This window comes from Talpa europaea (genome assembly GCF_964194135.1).
Source record: "Talpa europaea genome assembly, chromosome: 4".
Taxonomy (NCBI): domain Eukaryota; kingdom Metazoa; phylum Chordata; class Mammalia; order Eulipotyphla; family Talpidae; genus Talpa; species Talpa europaea.
Window position 1 is genome coordinate 28,173,511 of NC_140070.1, and position 16,381 is coordinate 28,189,891.

The following is a 16,381-nucleotide window of genomic DNA, read 5'->3' on the forward strand; positions in this document are numbered from 1 at the left end:
AGCTACTCCTTACATAAAATGGGTCCTGAAAGAAGCAGGGGCTTCCCTCCCAAACTCAGGTACATCATCTTGCAGTAAGTTCTTTGAGAAGTTTAAGTTTAGTTTAAGATCTTTAAACCAAAGAAAAGGAAATAAGTATGCATTTTGAATAAGTACTACAAAACAAAACAGTGACATATTGCCCCAAACTGAATCATATCCTGCTTTAATGGGACCTGAAGGGTTTATATAATTTGGAGGAAGCTTTAAACATCCAACAAAATGTCTACTTTTGCAATTTCATACAAACTATGAGGAATCCCTTGCAGGATCTTTGAAGAAGTTCTTGGCTCTATCTAAGGAGGGGCTCCTGGAACTTCAATTTCAGAGCTTCAGGGAAATTGGACTCTGATCTAAAAGTATTGGTTCACTGAAGCTTATGAACTTTTCCTTGAGTGTTATAATTCACAGAGGCTTATTCAATTAGGAAATGTGTATTTAGTAATGTGGCAACATTTTTGTGTTCTTTATATTGTCTGTTGAGAATTAATGATTTTTGAACCATTTTAATTAAATGAAACTGAATCAATTGGTTTATACAGAAACAACTGTTTATACAGAAACAACTGACTTCAGTTGTGTGTGAAAGTGTTACAGAAGATCAAATGCTTCCATGGACCTAGAAGTGATAGTGATGGAATCCATGTATTTTTAACTGTTTTAAAAGACTAAATCCTGACAATTGGTCTTCATTTCTAGTAACCTCCAGGAAAGGACAAATTGTGTATACTGGTCCCCTGAGAAAACTTAGATGTTAATCACAAAGATTAGAAGTCAGTCTAACTAGGGAAACAATTACTTAGCTTTGACAAAGAAGTTGCTGTTATCTAAGGCAGAAAGTGACTTTTTCTGATACCAATAACAAGAATAAAAACCTCCCTATTTTTATTATATATTGTACATGTGCTATATAATATATATCTAGTCACCTGATCACAACACATGTAGCTTTCATTTTCTGAACATATACAACACCTTCAGATAGCTTGTCCTCTCTGTCCATTTCTTCCTTTCTTTCCATTATTTGTCTCCTTCCTGAATGTGTAAAATCAGTGACTGCAGGGTATTGCCTGTCTTGTCCCAGAGCAGGCTCACTGCTGCTTCTCCTGTGGATCATCATGGGGAGAACTTCGAAGTCCATGTGAATGGTGCCCCCTAGAGCTGCTTTTAGTCTGTCTAGATTGACCTTGCATCAATGATGTACTAAGTGAATGAATCAGCAATGTCAGACTATTAATTATTTTCATTGGAAATATAGGATGAGAAACTGAAAGACTGTGTGTCCCATAAATCAAAGTGCATTGACATGTGAAAACCAGTTTCACTTTGATAACTTTTTCTGATTAAGTTGACTTGTAGACTGACTTAGTTCCACGAAGTCTGTGAAAGTCCACCCAGCACACAGAGAGACCTCCAGCCCGTCTGTCTCCCCACCCCTCAGTCTGGTGCCACAGTCTCCCTGGCTCCAAAGCCCTTCACTTCAGACTCCTCACATACTTTCTGAGCCCGTGCAGGGGACTTGGAGTGACGGTGTATCTGCCGGCTCTTTGCAGCATTCAGCGAGCATGGCGCGAGTACCTGCAGCGACAAGACCCCCTGGAGAAGCGCAGCCCGTCTCCACCCTCGGTGTCCTCAGACAAGCTGAGCAGCTCAGTCAGCATGAACACCTTCTCAGACAGCAGCACGCCGGTGAGTGCCCCTCCCTCTGCTCTGCCTGCCAATCACAGGTCACCAGGGCTTTGCCTGCTCAAGGTAAGTCTTGGGTGTGAGCAGGTGGCTTGTAAAGAAAATCTGTGCTGCTTGTTTGCTCTCAGTGAGCGGTGGGAAGAGGGTCCTGTCATTTGAAAACCAAGCACAGTTCATAAACACCACATGAACTTTATCTTGTGTGAGGGAATTGATGGCTTGAAACCAATCTAAACTAATTTGTGTTCTCTTATTGTGGAGAAATTTCTCCTTTATATCAGCCTGTTCCTTTTAGGCAGTGCCACTGGTGGTGTTTTTTGATACTAACATAATAGAAAATTAGCTTGGTCATAAGGATTATAAATAAAGAGGACTTTTACAGGAAGACTTGAAAGGGGTCAATTCAGGTGGTGCAACTCAAATGCCTCTGCCAGGGACTGGGCGAGTGGCCCCATTATTATGTGGACCCATGGCCCAGAATGGCCATAGAAGGCTGCCTCGCATGCAGGGCAGCCCACTGGGCTCCTGAAAGTTGTTGCTATGTGGAATAGACAGGATACACATTTCCAAATGTGATTTTCTTTCTTCAGGAGATGCGAGAAATCCATTTCTTACTGGCAACCAGTAAGAAAATTTAAAATGCAGGTAGACCATGCTTGCAGACCCCATTATTCTTGGGGCCATGAGCCTAAGAACACCAGGTTCAGGGTGATGGTATTAATCTGTTGAAAGTCTTTATTTAAAAACAGACACGCCAACCATGGTGGGAAATAAGCAATCAGGCTATTGAAATGCAGGGTTTTATGATCATCATTTAACCATTATTGTCGTTTACCATAGCCCTTGGGATACTAAGTGAGGGAGAGAATGAAGCCACTATGTGTATCATTTTCAAAAATATCTTCCTTGACTACTTTGTAATGCTGTTTCCTCAGTTGTGAAAGGATTTTCAGTTGCCGAAATAATGCGTCCACCTTTGGATGACGCAAGGGTTGCTTTGAAGTGTTTTAAGTTGATTGTGTTGCATATTCCTTAATAAACAAGTGCACCTAGTTATGGACTTAGAGAACACAAATTGTGTTTATAGCTCAACAACTAAAAGTGTCACAAGATCTGTTTTTAGCTAATAGCAGAAAAAGAATACTTAGTGAATCTGTGTTTTGTACACTTCAGAAAACTAAACAATGTTATGAATCAATGAAATTTTAGTATTTTTAAATTTTGACAATCTGAAGGTAACTTGCTTGCAGATTCTATTGGTCACTCAGCAGATTTGAACATTCTTACTTCTGAAACTTGTTTCCTTACTCTGCAAGTATTTTGTATATATTAGGTTTAACAGAATATTTAGTGGTACTGATAAAAGTATTTAGAGATAGAAGAATATCTTAGATCAATGTAGTGATGTATCTTGGATATTATTTCCATAATAAAGTATTTATAAAGCAAAAAATAAAATAAAATAAAAAAATAAAGACAATTTTGCCGAGAGCAAATGGATAGTAAAGAATGATCTTACTTGGCTTACTGTCACTAGAGGGCGCTCATGAACCATGTCTGAATTTTGTGAGTTTTTGTGTTTGACTCAGGATTTGTGAGTGAAAATTAATGTGAAAATTGAGTTTAGGATGTGTTGGCTGTGAATGCCAGCAGAAGGTGCAGATTAAATGACACTAAAGATTGGATTTGTACCATGGAAGCTAAATTTCAAATATCACTCCTTCTATCAAGTATCACTCTGTCCAGGCAGCAAAGGTTTGGATTTACTGTCCAATTTTGGACAATATCACCTGTCTCTGAATCTCTCAGAATCTAATGGTTTAGTGTTGACTTTAGGATGGTCAACCTTTGGATTTTATTGCAAATTTTGGAAGAATATATCTTTGCTTTATATTTGTTCATTATGTCACCTCGATGCTAGTATCTCAAGTATTTTGTGCATAAATACCTGTTCTTCTTGGGCATCCATCTTCATATTTACTTATATCTATACAGCTTAGTTATCAGTTCTGTCTTGCCTAATTTAGCCTAACCTCGAGGTCCCCAGTATTTCTTAGTAGAGGAGATTTCCTTCCTCAAATATCCCTCGTACTTTGGTTTCATTGTGTCAAAAGGAATTGGGAGTGACATCCTGCCACACCCCAGGATGCATTGTTTCAGTTAAGCCCCCAGACACACATTCTGGCAACAGTCTCCCAAGATACTTTGTGTCATCAGCACCCCCAAATAGTATATTATGTTGCTGAGACCCAGTGAAACTTTACATTATCAGAAGTTGTTTCTGTGCTCCCAGGACAAGACTGTCTCTGTGTGGAGAAGTGTGGTATCCCTGACTATGTATACACAGTGAGAATCAAAGCCAGTTTTCAAAAATCATTATTGGAATTAGCTTCAGAAAGCAAGTAGACTCTGCCCAAAATTATAAAAAAGTTATTGATTATAGTAACGACTTTGGAATTGTTGATGGCAGTGTTGTGATACTGAAGGTACAAAATAAAATATGAAAATATAAGATGTTGAGACCTTCCAAGTCTCTTGTTTGTCAGGCAGATAGAATATTCAAATTGTAATTTAAAAAACTTTAAGTAGTGTTCGGAGCTGTTATGATGAGCCAAGGTTGCACTCTCTGGCGTGAGCATTGCTCTGTTAGGGTCTCCTTCAGAAAACTCAGTCTTAATCTGTCAGTGATCACGAATACATGAGAGGAAAGTGACTCTTCTGCATCCTGACCTGTCTGCCAGACCCAAGGGATTCACACTCTCAGAGAGTCCCAGATAGGAGATGTGGTCTTACACCAGCTGATAAGTAGACCTTTAGTTTATGGTGGAAATAAGGGTGACCCCCGATCTGCTTTGGCTAAACTTACCATAATGAATACCCACAAACAGTCCATTTTGAATATGAAGGTCTACAGCCTTTTCTGCAAGTCAAATGCTGTCAAAGAGTGATGGCCATGGAGGATGTTTTGAGCCTTGACTCCTGCTAGATCCCTGCCAGTGTGTTGCACTTCAGCCCTTTTTCTCTGGGCTTCGCTTACCACTCTCACTGCCAGAAAATGATGTCTTCTTGAATCTTCAATTACCTGTTTTGTCCCCAGTGCCTGCCTTCCCCTTATTACTAATACAATATCAACAGGAGGGCTCTCTGACCCTGGGTAATGTCTGGGCCTCGAGCTGCTCCATGTCCCCCACTGCCTACACTAACTGCAGCCGACTGCTGATCCTAGCTGTTTGCTGGGGCATGTGCTTCCTGGGAAGCCAGGCCCCTGGTTTGGGTGTGGCACTGTGCTGAGCTGACAATGAAGATTTTACATGCTTCTACTCTGATTGTTTTGGCTCAGTATAGTGATTTCAGTATGAGCTCTCAAAGCCATCATTTAAAAAAAGTTGAGGTTTATTATGTACCAGACTCAACCAGACATGCTTTCCATGGATCATCTCAGCACGTCCATGGAGGAGATACTATTATTTCCAATTTACATATGATGAAGAAGAAATAACTATGTTGCCTGGTTGCAGTTGGGCTGGAGACTGCATGCTTCACTATTCTGTGATATCGTACACTTAAAGAATCTGCATTAGACATGGTCAAGCAGCCGATGAGACAACCAGTTAATGTATTTCTGGGCTATTTTATAATTTAGAAGGTATAAACAGTGAATGAAATAATTGAAAATAATTCTCATTTGATTTTATAAATTGCCTCATTCAATGCTCTTTGATTAAGACCTCAACTTTAGCTGCTTGATGCCAAATTAAAGAGCTACAGGATGGAGGATAATGTTGTTATTAGCAATTTGTGTATCAAGTGCCTTTATACTGCAATGAACTATGTGGTAACAGAAAATTTTTGTTTGGAATTAACAATTTGAATAGAAATTGTGACTGGGACGTGGAGCTTGTGGATATCAATGTGAGAAAAAAGCTTAACCTAGTTTTTACCATAAAAATAATAGTTATCACACGAAGGACTACAGTGAAAGTATTTTGTGTATTTTTATTAATCAGTTTCATATGATTTAATACTCCTTTAGTTCCCAGATCTGAGAAATCTATAATTTGTCTAATAAGATATCACACAAAGAAACTGTAGAATGGTATCTTCTAAATGACTGGATTGGTATGCTTTTCACAAATCATTAGCGACATTGATATTGGGAGACACTACTACTCCTTCTGACTCAGACTGTTTCCCTGACCTGCACCGCCCTTCTACCAAGCCTGTTTTCCCCAGGGTTCCCTGTCACTGTGGCCTCTCCTCTCGTGGCAGTGTGGCTCATGGGATGAGGCCAGATTTGGTCAGAAGGTCTGCTTACATTAGCAGTTCTGCCACCATTTCTGTGAGTCTAGAACATATCTTTTCACCTGCAGACTGGAAATAGCACCCTCCTCAGAGATAGACTTGGCTAGCTGTGAAGATTCAGTGATATAGCATGTAAAACACTGCCCAGAGGCTGGGCCCTAAAGACTTGGGATAAATGTCAATCAACTCAGAATCTAATATGAAAAACACTCATGTACCCAAAACACTTGTGGGAATAAGTTGTGAAGAGGAGGGATGGAACTTTTACCTTGATTCCTTAGGAGCCCAAGGTCTGCTTTTCATCTGCTGAAAGAACACATTAGAATCAATTGTGTCATGTATGTCCTGTCACTCTATGTATGTATATATCATCTATCTAGATGTATGGCTGTATATCCATGTAGGCGTGTATTCTAAAATTAGAGCTGTACATTACTAAAGTGAAAAAGGAAGCATTTATTTTAGTATTGCTCTGATTGAAGACTAATTTGAAGGATAAATCCAGGTGTAAGTCATTTTGCCTCTAAATGCATAGGACTGTTTAGAGAGAGAAAAACAAGTCTGGATCATTTTCCTCCTTTCCAGACCTGAGGAAAAAGAAATAGACTTGGGGAGCACATTGGGGAGGAAGGGACTAGTGGCCTCCCCTCTCAGGGAGGTCAGAGCAGATAGCATGGTCCTGCATCAGCGCACCCCAGCCCTGAGGTTGTGCTGCACTGCAATTCGTGAGGGTGAATGACAGTACTGACCCCATTCAAGAGATTGCGCCACCTAAAGGCCCTGTTACTTCTGTGGTCCCGGAGGGAAGCCCCTCCAGGTCTTGGTGTGTGGCTGCTTGCATGGTCCTGGCTTTTAGGAAGAGCAGCTGGGTGGTCAACAGTGAGTGACCAGGTGACTTACCACACCTTCCCCAGAACAAGACCAAATGCCAGTGATGCTCCTGCCAGTCACACACGGCATGTGCACTGACTCAGCTGCTTCCTTAGCCTCAAACTTGATTGCCTTTTTCAAGGTTTATAATCTCCAGACTTTAAATACATCAGGGAGAATCTGGTGACTAAAGTAAGAAAGTTTTGTTTCAAAGTCACACTTAGTTTTTTTTTGTTGTTTTTTTTTGTTTTGTTTTTGGCGGGGAAACTCAAGCTCTGAAAGAGGATTTACTGAGGTCTTCCAGTACAATCTTGAAAGCTGTGAAATAATAGAGAATGTTAGCTCTGTTCTACTTAATAATTTGATAACCTAGATTTTCCAGATCAGAGAAAAGTTACAGCATTATGCCAACTGCTGTTATAAATTCCAGTACCATGGGTTTTATGTTTCAGCACCCAAACTCAATCTTCTGTCTAGCCCTCAGGCCCCCATGTAGCACCAATTCTATGAGTCTGTTTGTCCCCAGTTTTGATTCAGAGAATATAGTAATGAGATTTTATTTATATGGAAACTGATACATTTCTTTTATCAAGCCTGAGTCTTAATACTAAAACAAGCATTTTCTTTTCCAAAGTTTTGAAATTATATAACATACCACCATGTATGTCTATTTAAATAAGTGTGTTTTTATATAAAAATGTTATCTTTACACCACAAACACACTCTCCCTTTTATGTTTATGAATAGTGGTTGATAATATAGATTCACTTATTCAAATTATCCTTTTAAATGAATGATTTGAGACTTTTTCTAGATAGGTTTAAAAATGCATATGCTGTTTCTGTTTGGACAAAGATTTTTTTAAGAACTTCTAACATTAAGCATTTTCTGAGTTCAGAATGATATGAAAAAATATAGTATATAATTTATATACTGAATCCTTAGCAGTTTCAAAGCTGTTGACCTATGATTGTAGATGCAAAAACCTAAGCCTAAGCACCTCACTTATGATAATAGTTGAGAAAGGGCTTGTATTCTTTTGCAGCTAACCTGAAATGTTCAGTCTTGGCATTTATCTTTACATAGATCTTGACTTTATTTTACAGCTAAGGTGAGACAAAGTTGGTTGCAATCCTCATTTAGAGCCAGAGTACACATTCTGCTACAAAATCCAGTTTCACTGTTACAAACCAGCTTTTCACTGGTTGGATAAGTATGAAAGATGGTGTAAGACCCAAGGAGAAGTGAATGTGATGAAACTGAGTGAGGTCTACTATTGTACCTCATCCATCTTTTTTTCCCTGGAAAGCTCTTCTGGATTTTTATTTTTTTGGGAGTGGGAGATGTTTTTGGGAGAGGGGAGTTATTTGTATCCCTGAATTAGGTCTATATCATTCATCCACTCAGTTTACAAATATCTTAGTGCCTAATGTCTGCTGGAGATATAATTACTGATCAACAAAATATATACCTCTGTTCTTGTGGGCATAATTACCCAGTCATGACAGGCAGTTATTGCAACAGATGTACGGTAACTTATAGGTGCCACTCAATAACAGTCATTGATAAATTGTGTAGAAAGTTTCAGTGTTAATGTTAACAAAAGTCTTACAGTTAACACACCTTTAAGATTAGAATTTCCTAGTATGTGGTACCTGAAATAGTAGCCTTACAAGGTATTAATGGATGCTAACCAGAGAAAGGGTAAAATACACCAATTTATTTACTTCAGAACTTCTTGGAGCCATCTGAGTTAATCCATATTTTAAATCTGTAGGAAGGACTAGTGTTTTTATATTTTCCAAGTTTCTTTGACCATGAAACCCAATGAGTCACATTTTATAGAATTATTGGTCCACGGGACACATTGGGAAATATTATTCCCGAGCTCATAGTTGTAGAAGAAAAATTTTAAGAGCTGGGATTTTTCTGTAAGTATCCAATACTAAATTTGAGTTGAACAATACATTTTGAAAACTTCCAATGAAACTTATACATCACACTGCTTTTATAGGCCTCTTGTAGAGCCTATTAAGTGAATTCTCGTATAAAATCTGTTACATTTACTGGCCAGTAGGGTTTAAATGAAAAGATCAAATATAGTCAGTGGAAGATGGGGTTTTAGGAAATCAGTAAGTAACTCCATTACCTTCTTGATTTAGAAACTTAATTTGAGAGACAAGAAGTTTAAGCAGAAGAATGGCAAAATCTCAGCTTCATTTCCTACCGAGCTGGCTCTGAGGATATAACTCTGAATTGTGACTCCATTGGGCTTCCCACTACTAAATTTGGATTTAGGAAAACTTACCAACCATAGAAAGTGGCAAAAGTTGCCACCCTCACCTATAACACAAGACACAATGATATTGTGCTGGGAGTGGGTCCTATGGAAACTTGGAGGGACAAAGAGCCTGGGTTGCCCTGTTCCTTTGCCTTCCACCTACATGGAGAGGATAAAAGGATGGAGATCAAAGACAGGGCTTAATTAGGAAGATGCTTCCCTGGGGAAGAGGGGAAGAAGAAAGCCACCAACATGGGGCATTTCATGTAGTAACAATTTAACAGTTTGGTTGTTTATCATGATAAATATCATAAATATGTTTTACTCACTTTGAATTTTATGTGATTGCATACATTATACTAATTACTATAGTGTGGTCCAAGTAAGAATTACTTTGGGATCTTTCAGAACCACAGAAGATCTTATGTATGACAATATCTGAGAACAGGCCTAGGATTCCATGATTTTTTTTAAATTCCCAGGGACTCTTCATTATAAAGTACACAAAACATAGTTATGAAATTTGCAAAAAAAAATTTAGTAAACATATTGCCACAAAGCTTGGATAATAATATATTTCCAATTTTTATTTTGATATTTTAGCATTTGTATGAATATACATTTAACAGGTGCTGAACCAAATTTTTCCTAGTCTGATAGCTAAACAATCACTATTGTTTGAGTAGCGCTTTCTCGTGACACTGGTCATGTAGAAAATTCTGTTTTCTCTTCCTCAGATTCACGGTTCCTTCTCAAAAATGATAGAATACTATTCTTTCAGAGAAGGTTTCTATTATTTGATCATTATGGTTTATTAAAAGGAGATACAGTCAATAAACAATGATTAGATAAGCCTCAAGTTAGTTTTCACTGTGACTATGAGAATCATCTATTTGACGTGGAAGGGGATTGGTTGTTTTAGCAGTTAGCTGACAGGAATGCCAACTATGACTGAAAATCCTAAATTATGCTGTCTGACTACATAGATGAGAAAGAGAAAAATACACATTACACAGAAAGGGAATGGGGCATTTCTAATTATTGCACGTTCTTTAATATCAGTGTATATTATGATCAGTTACATGTACATGTCAGTTATAATGTAGCAAAATTTTTCATTGTGGTTTTTTTCAGACCTGAAAAACATGAAAATAAAGGGTTAAAGAAAATTTCCTACCAACATTTGAAAACATACTCAAATCCTTTCAGAGTTAATGTTGGGGATTTTTTTTGTCTATAAAATGATTTTCCATTAAATAAAGTATTGTTAGGTATTGAATATATCTGCCTTAATTTTTATTTTCCAATTTTTATGGATTAATTTTTTAATGGATTTTTATTAAGATTTCTGACAGATGTTTTATTTATTTTTAAAGATTTATTTATGCATTGAAGAACTGGGGTGTAGGCCAGAGGTACAAGGGGCTAAGAGGATTCACCTTAGATAATGGGGAGCAGAACAGGCAGATTGACTGAAATACACTGCTAAGGGGAGCAGCGGGTGAGACAGGAGAGGTCTGCTATGCCATATGTGGGTTAGCTACCTGGCCGGGAATCGATCTCAGGCTGTAGGGGTGATAGCGCTGAGACTTAACCCCTAGGCCAAGAGGGAGGCCCTGAAAGATGTTTTAGAAGTAGATGATATGTCTTGATAGCTCCTCTTATTGCCACACCAACTCTGCATTTACCATGAGCTCATCATAGTCGTTATTTCCTAAAGCAACCCAAAGCTGATCCTAACTTAAAGAGACCCTGCTCATTTCTGAGCAGCAAATTGATTTTCTTCTCATGGTGCTGTATTGATAGGGTTAAGTATATTGATAGAAGACCATGCTGTTTAATGCAAGTAGATTTTCAAGAAAATCACAGTTGTAAATAAACACTTCACTGGAAGGACTTTATCTACACATAGCAGTAACTGTGACCTGCTTTAGCGATGACATCATTGGATGTCATGTGGCTCTTTATACGTTTCAGCCTCGGAAAGAGATAATCTGAAAGCCACAAGAGCCTGATTCTGCTGTGATAATCTTCAGCACACAAAGGCTGGGGCTGAAGGGAGGCAGACCTGTTCACATGGTATGTGCAGTGTCTTGTAGAATTCTGTGCTTTATTTCATTCTATTCTTTATCAAGAAGTAGATGCAGTGATAGGATAAGTGAATTCACTGCTTTGGACTAATGGGAGATCATTTTCTGCCTTAAGATCAAGAACTTTGCTGGAATCTCTGCACAGCCTTATATTCTGTTTGTGATTTTTTCCCTTTTGATTTGAAGAACACTGATGAGAATCAGCAAACTTCATCTCCCAAAGAACTCTCCTTTTATTTTTGTCAATACTTGAAGATTTTTGCTCCAAAGTCATCTTTGAGCTGCCCAAGCATTGTGGTTGGTAACTGAAGGGCAAAACATATCCTTTGTAGTATGTCTTACAGAAATCCAGCATATAACTTTGCTTGCTAACATAGGCAATGCTTTATGGATTTCATTCGAGGCTGATTCGAATAAATAACTCTTTCCTTTCAAATGGGCAAGAGTAACTTTTCAGCACCATGGAGAGGCCCGGGCAACAGCATGCACCTACATGGGACCAGGGCAAGCAGTCTGACAGTGTAAGTTTTTCAAATGCCTGTCATCTGTGTTAGATGTATCATATTTTTATATATGGTGAGAGAAAACTCAAACGTCTAATCAAGTCACATTAAATTTAAGCTGTGAAAAGTGGTTACCTTCATTTCAAATTCATATTAACCATTTTAAATTGATATTAGAAAGTGTTAATATGTTAATTTGAAAAAATACTTTCTTACTGCATCAGTTGTTATGCAAATGTTAGTCGTTTGAATTTTGAGAATTTGAGTTTTTGTTTTCACTCACTATAAATTGTACTACAGTTGGACAAAACAGTTGCTTTGGAAATTGCACTTTTATAAATATTTAAGTAGCTTCCAATGTGTAGGGTGTTGCCCTTTATAAAGGGTCTCTTGGGAAAGTAGTTTCTGATATATATTTGTTTGGGAGAATTGTTTTAAACTTTCTAATTGCAGATCATAATTTCATTTATAAAAAGAGCATACATTTACGTATTCTTAATTTGGGGCACATGGAGAATATAGGGGGCTTATAATTTGACATTCACTAATGTAAAAGGTATGTAGTAAAAACCTATGTAAACGGAAAGAACAAATCCTTCTATAGTATAATTAGATAAGGGTCACTAAAGAGACACCTTTTTGGCATCACTGGAAACATTTAATCAGTTTTAAAATAGTCTAACTGTTCAAGCCAGAAATTTAAAAGTTGTTTTATTGAAAAGCACCTTTTAACACCCTCATCAAAACTGTTAAAGTTGTAGTTCTATAATATTATGATATGACACAAAGAAGAAATGATACTTTGAATTACTACCAAGAATGACCCCAATAGGTGTTTTGATTGACTATTCAAATTTATCTCAGAATATAGTATCATAAAAAAGTAATTTAACAAATAATTGTCTTTTCTCAGGTCAATTAAATGTAGTTTGGAATATTTATGCCATATCATTCATTTTACAGTCTAATAAAACTAGTTTTTAGTATGAAATTTATTTCTCATAATAGTTCCCTCATATGTAGAAAACAGTAGTGTTACTACTTAGCTACTCCCTAATTAAAATATGATGAATTCTTTCTCTTGTAGTTGATTTCTGAATGAATTGGCTATGCTGTCGGAAGTCTTCAGTAATTTGGCATTTGATTTTTGCATAATTGGCCCTTAAGTTTTGACAAAGTATAGAGTATGAAATTTTGGAGGATGTGATAATTTTATATGAAGGAGATCTTGTTATACATTTTTGCCAATGCTGCTTGATAGATTCACTGATGATTTCTTTAAGTGGCATCAATATTTAAAAGAACTCATTTATTGAAAAGAGTAGACAGTAGGTTTTTTAATTCTAGTTCTTTTAATGTCACTCCCCTAGATTTTATAATTCTGCTTGATTTTTACAGATGAGCACATAGTGCCTTTAAACACGCTGTTGAGTACACTCCTGTATTTTAAAACTTTGATTCTCCCTTTATGATAAACTGCATTCATTTCCTGCTGGTGGTGGACTAGGGAAAATCATTCTGGTTGACTAGATTGTAACATTCTAATTCACAGGATTTGAGGCTCATGTCATAAGATGCATCTGTTTTATATTCTGAAATGGAGGGAAAGCACTTGATTCAAAACTTGTTCACTAGCCTTCTTTGTCTCTCTCTATATCTCTCAAGGATGTGAGTCATTTATGACATTGTCAGTAGTATAACATTTTATATTTGTTGCTTTCTGTACACATTTCAGTGATGTATTTATTACAATAGTTATCTAGCATGTACATTTTGTAGTTGAAATGTGGTTGTCTGTGTAATTATTTAACCAAAAATTGTTGCTATATGACAAACCCCAAACATATTTTGGCTTCTGCTTTGATAGCCTTTCAATCATTGTTGAAACAGCAAAATTCACCTGAACAATAGAAAAATATCCAAAGCTATTTAGACTGTGAGCTATTCATATTTCTCTTTCTTCCTTTTTTTTTTATAACATTCTGTGGTAGCAGATGTGTGTGAACAATTTTAAATTTAGTTGAGTGACATTTTTGCTTTTTTTGCCAATGTAAAAATATGCTCAAGCATCTTTTCTGTGGTCCACCCACTCTTGCAAAGGCTTTGTAACCTTTGGCTACAAAGAATTGAGAGGCATATTTACTTAATGAAAGCTAGCCTAATTAGGATGCCCTTGCAGGCTAGCCGAATATAGAGGGAGATGATTGACAGGTGTGGTTCTTACTGCTGATTGCAACCTTTTTTTTGGCACTGAGAGATGCATTCCTTTAAAAGTTAGATCTTATATCAGGGTATTCACAGACTCATTTTCACATCAGTCTCCATCATAGCTTCCTACCAGAAGCACTCTTCTAGCCACAGTCCCAGCAGTGCAAGTTCAATAGGGGAGAGCCTGAATGTGGGATGTGTCGTAGAAAGTTCCCAAAGGGTAACTTTGTAGAGAGTAATGGAACTTTGTGGGATAATTGTGTCCAAGTGAGTTCCAAGCTTGTTTCCAACATCATAGATAGGATTCAGATAATATTAGGTGGGAAGTTCTTCAGTTTCCCAGAAAGTTGCTCTAGGTTGACGCATCTGCATAGAGTGATTTTTTTGTTCTCGGTTATCTTATTTTACTGTAAGTTCTTCCTTCCCTCTCCAAATTGTACTCACAAGATTCATTCCTGCATCATAGTAGATGTTGACCCTGTGTAGATATGAATTCACTGATTTGATATTTACATTGCTAATAACTAGAAAAATTAATAACAACTAGGTGATGTAACTTGATCTGTTTCAGAGAACTGAAAGAGTTTACAGACCTTCCAAGGAAGATATCCATATAGCTGAAAATCCAGAAGTACACCTCTAAAGAGAAAGGAGTTAAGATACCATGCATTTTTCATTTTAACTAGTCTTTCAAATCCTTGTTCCTCTAAATAACTCTGATTCCTTCCCATAAGTAAACTCAAGTGAAAGCATGTAAAACACAAGAGCAAACTGGCGTCTAGTCTGTGGTATGAGTTCAAGCCATTTCCATTGTTGAGTAATGTCTTCTTAATCAAATCTCTGTCACCATCTATACGTACTTCTGCAGTTGATACTGGTGCCTGGCTTCATGAGCTTGATGGAAGCCCATGCTGCATTCAGCATTCTGTAGTGGCCCCACCAGCTTGTGCTTTCAGTGCTTGACCTCCGACCCCATGCACCACAATGATAGGAAGGAAGCATCTGTCTGGGCTTTTGTTTTGGGTGCATGGGAAATGATGGACTGTACTGGGCAGATCATGGTGCTGGTATAGGGAGTATTCTGTTGATGTCTCATGACTATTAAATGTCTGTATATTTTCAGAACTGATCAAAGACAGGTTTCTGCCTAATGACTTGTGGCATTTTGAAAAGAATGTCAAGTTTCAATGCCTAGAGCAAGACATACAAATTCACCCATATTTAATTTGGAGGTTACTAGGAGTATAAATACAGCAATGTATCTGGACTTTAATATTATACTGAACGTTTTTTCCTGCTATCTCAGCAGAGAACATAAAGAACTATAGATGATATAATACTACAAATGGGTACATTTTTGATTGGTTAAATAGCCTTACCAGAATACTGTTAAGTAATGGATCAGAGCTAGGCTGGAGGTCAGTCTTCAGTGCTTATGTAATAGGTTCCTGTTACATCACCTTTTTTTATATGGATGTAACATTGCTTTTCAATGTTTGTGTTTTAGAGGTAAAGGACCTCCCCTTTCAGGTGTTTTTCCCACACTGCACCCACCACCAAAGCACCCACTGTCGCTATCTTCCACCGTAGTCATTGTACTTTCTCCCCACTTTGCTCTCACCCTCCCACAGCCCTCCTCTGGTGGCCTCAGTTCTACCATTAGATTTCCAGAGTTTGTTATTAATTTGGCTTTACCTGACCACTTTGTTTTGTTCTCTATAGTTCACATATACATGATTCCATCCAACATTTGTCTTTCTCCTGCTGGTTTATTTCTCTTAACATAATCTCCTCCAGCTCCATCCATGTTGTTACAAATGGTTTGCCTTGTTTAATAGCTGAACAGTATTCCATTTTGTATAAGACTGCATATTCCTGATCTACTCATCAGTTTTGGAGCATGTAGGTAGTTTCCATAACTTGGCTATTGAAAACAGTGTTGTAGTGAACATATGTCACTTTTTTAATCATCTTAAGATAATCTTTTTCTTGCCTCTCATTTTGAAGTTGAGGAAATTTCAGCTGAGTGAGGAAAAACAACTTGCCTAAAGTCAGGAGGTTGGTCAGCTACAAAAGTGGAGCTAGATATCAGGTTTCCTAACTGCTATGAAGGGAAGGGAATTTCTCTCAGGATATATGATTATGAAGGAGCCCCAGTGCTGAGTGATGAGTGGAGTTGTTTTTTTTTTTTTAAAAAAAAGATTTATTTATTTATTTATACAAGCACTGAGTACAGTCAGAAGCACGGGAGGGTGAGAGAATTCACCAGAGCCAGAGTGGAGAACAGAACAGGCAGACTGACCAAGTACATTGCTAAGGGGAGCAGCGGGTGGCAGGAGAGGTCTGCGCGCCATGTGGGACCCTCGCCAGGCGGCCGGGATCGAACCGGCACTGCAGAGGCT

The 16,381-nt window shown here is 37.7% G+C and overlaps 1 protein-coding gene across 4 annotated transcripts in view; it reads left to right on the forward strand.

Moving 5' to 3' along the window:
* LOC311170438 (schwannomin-interacting protein 1) overlaps window positions 1-16,381 on the forward strand; it is a gene marked incomplete at both ends in the record, with an annotated part of 491,191 nt that overhangs the window by 16,034 nt on the left and 458,776 nt on the right. For 3 of the 4 annotated variants that reach the window (XM_084232812.1, XM_084232817.1, XM_084232824.1), the window contains one exon: window positions 11,730-11,789. In XM_084232812.1, coding sequence (XP_084088938.1) covers window positions 11,730-11,789 — 60 coding nt within the window. Of the gene's footprint in view, window positions 1-1,592; window positions 1,729-11,729; window positions 11,790-16,381 lie in introns of those variants that run through there. The other variant, XM_084232819.1, reaches the window with a different exon arrangement.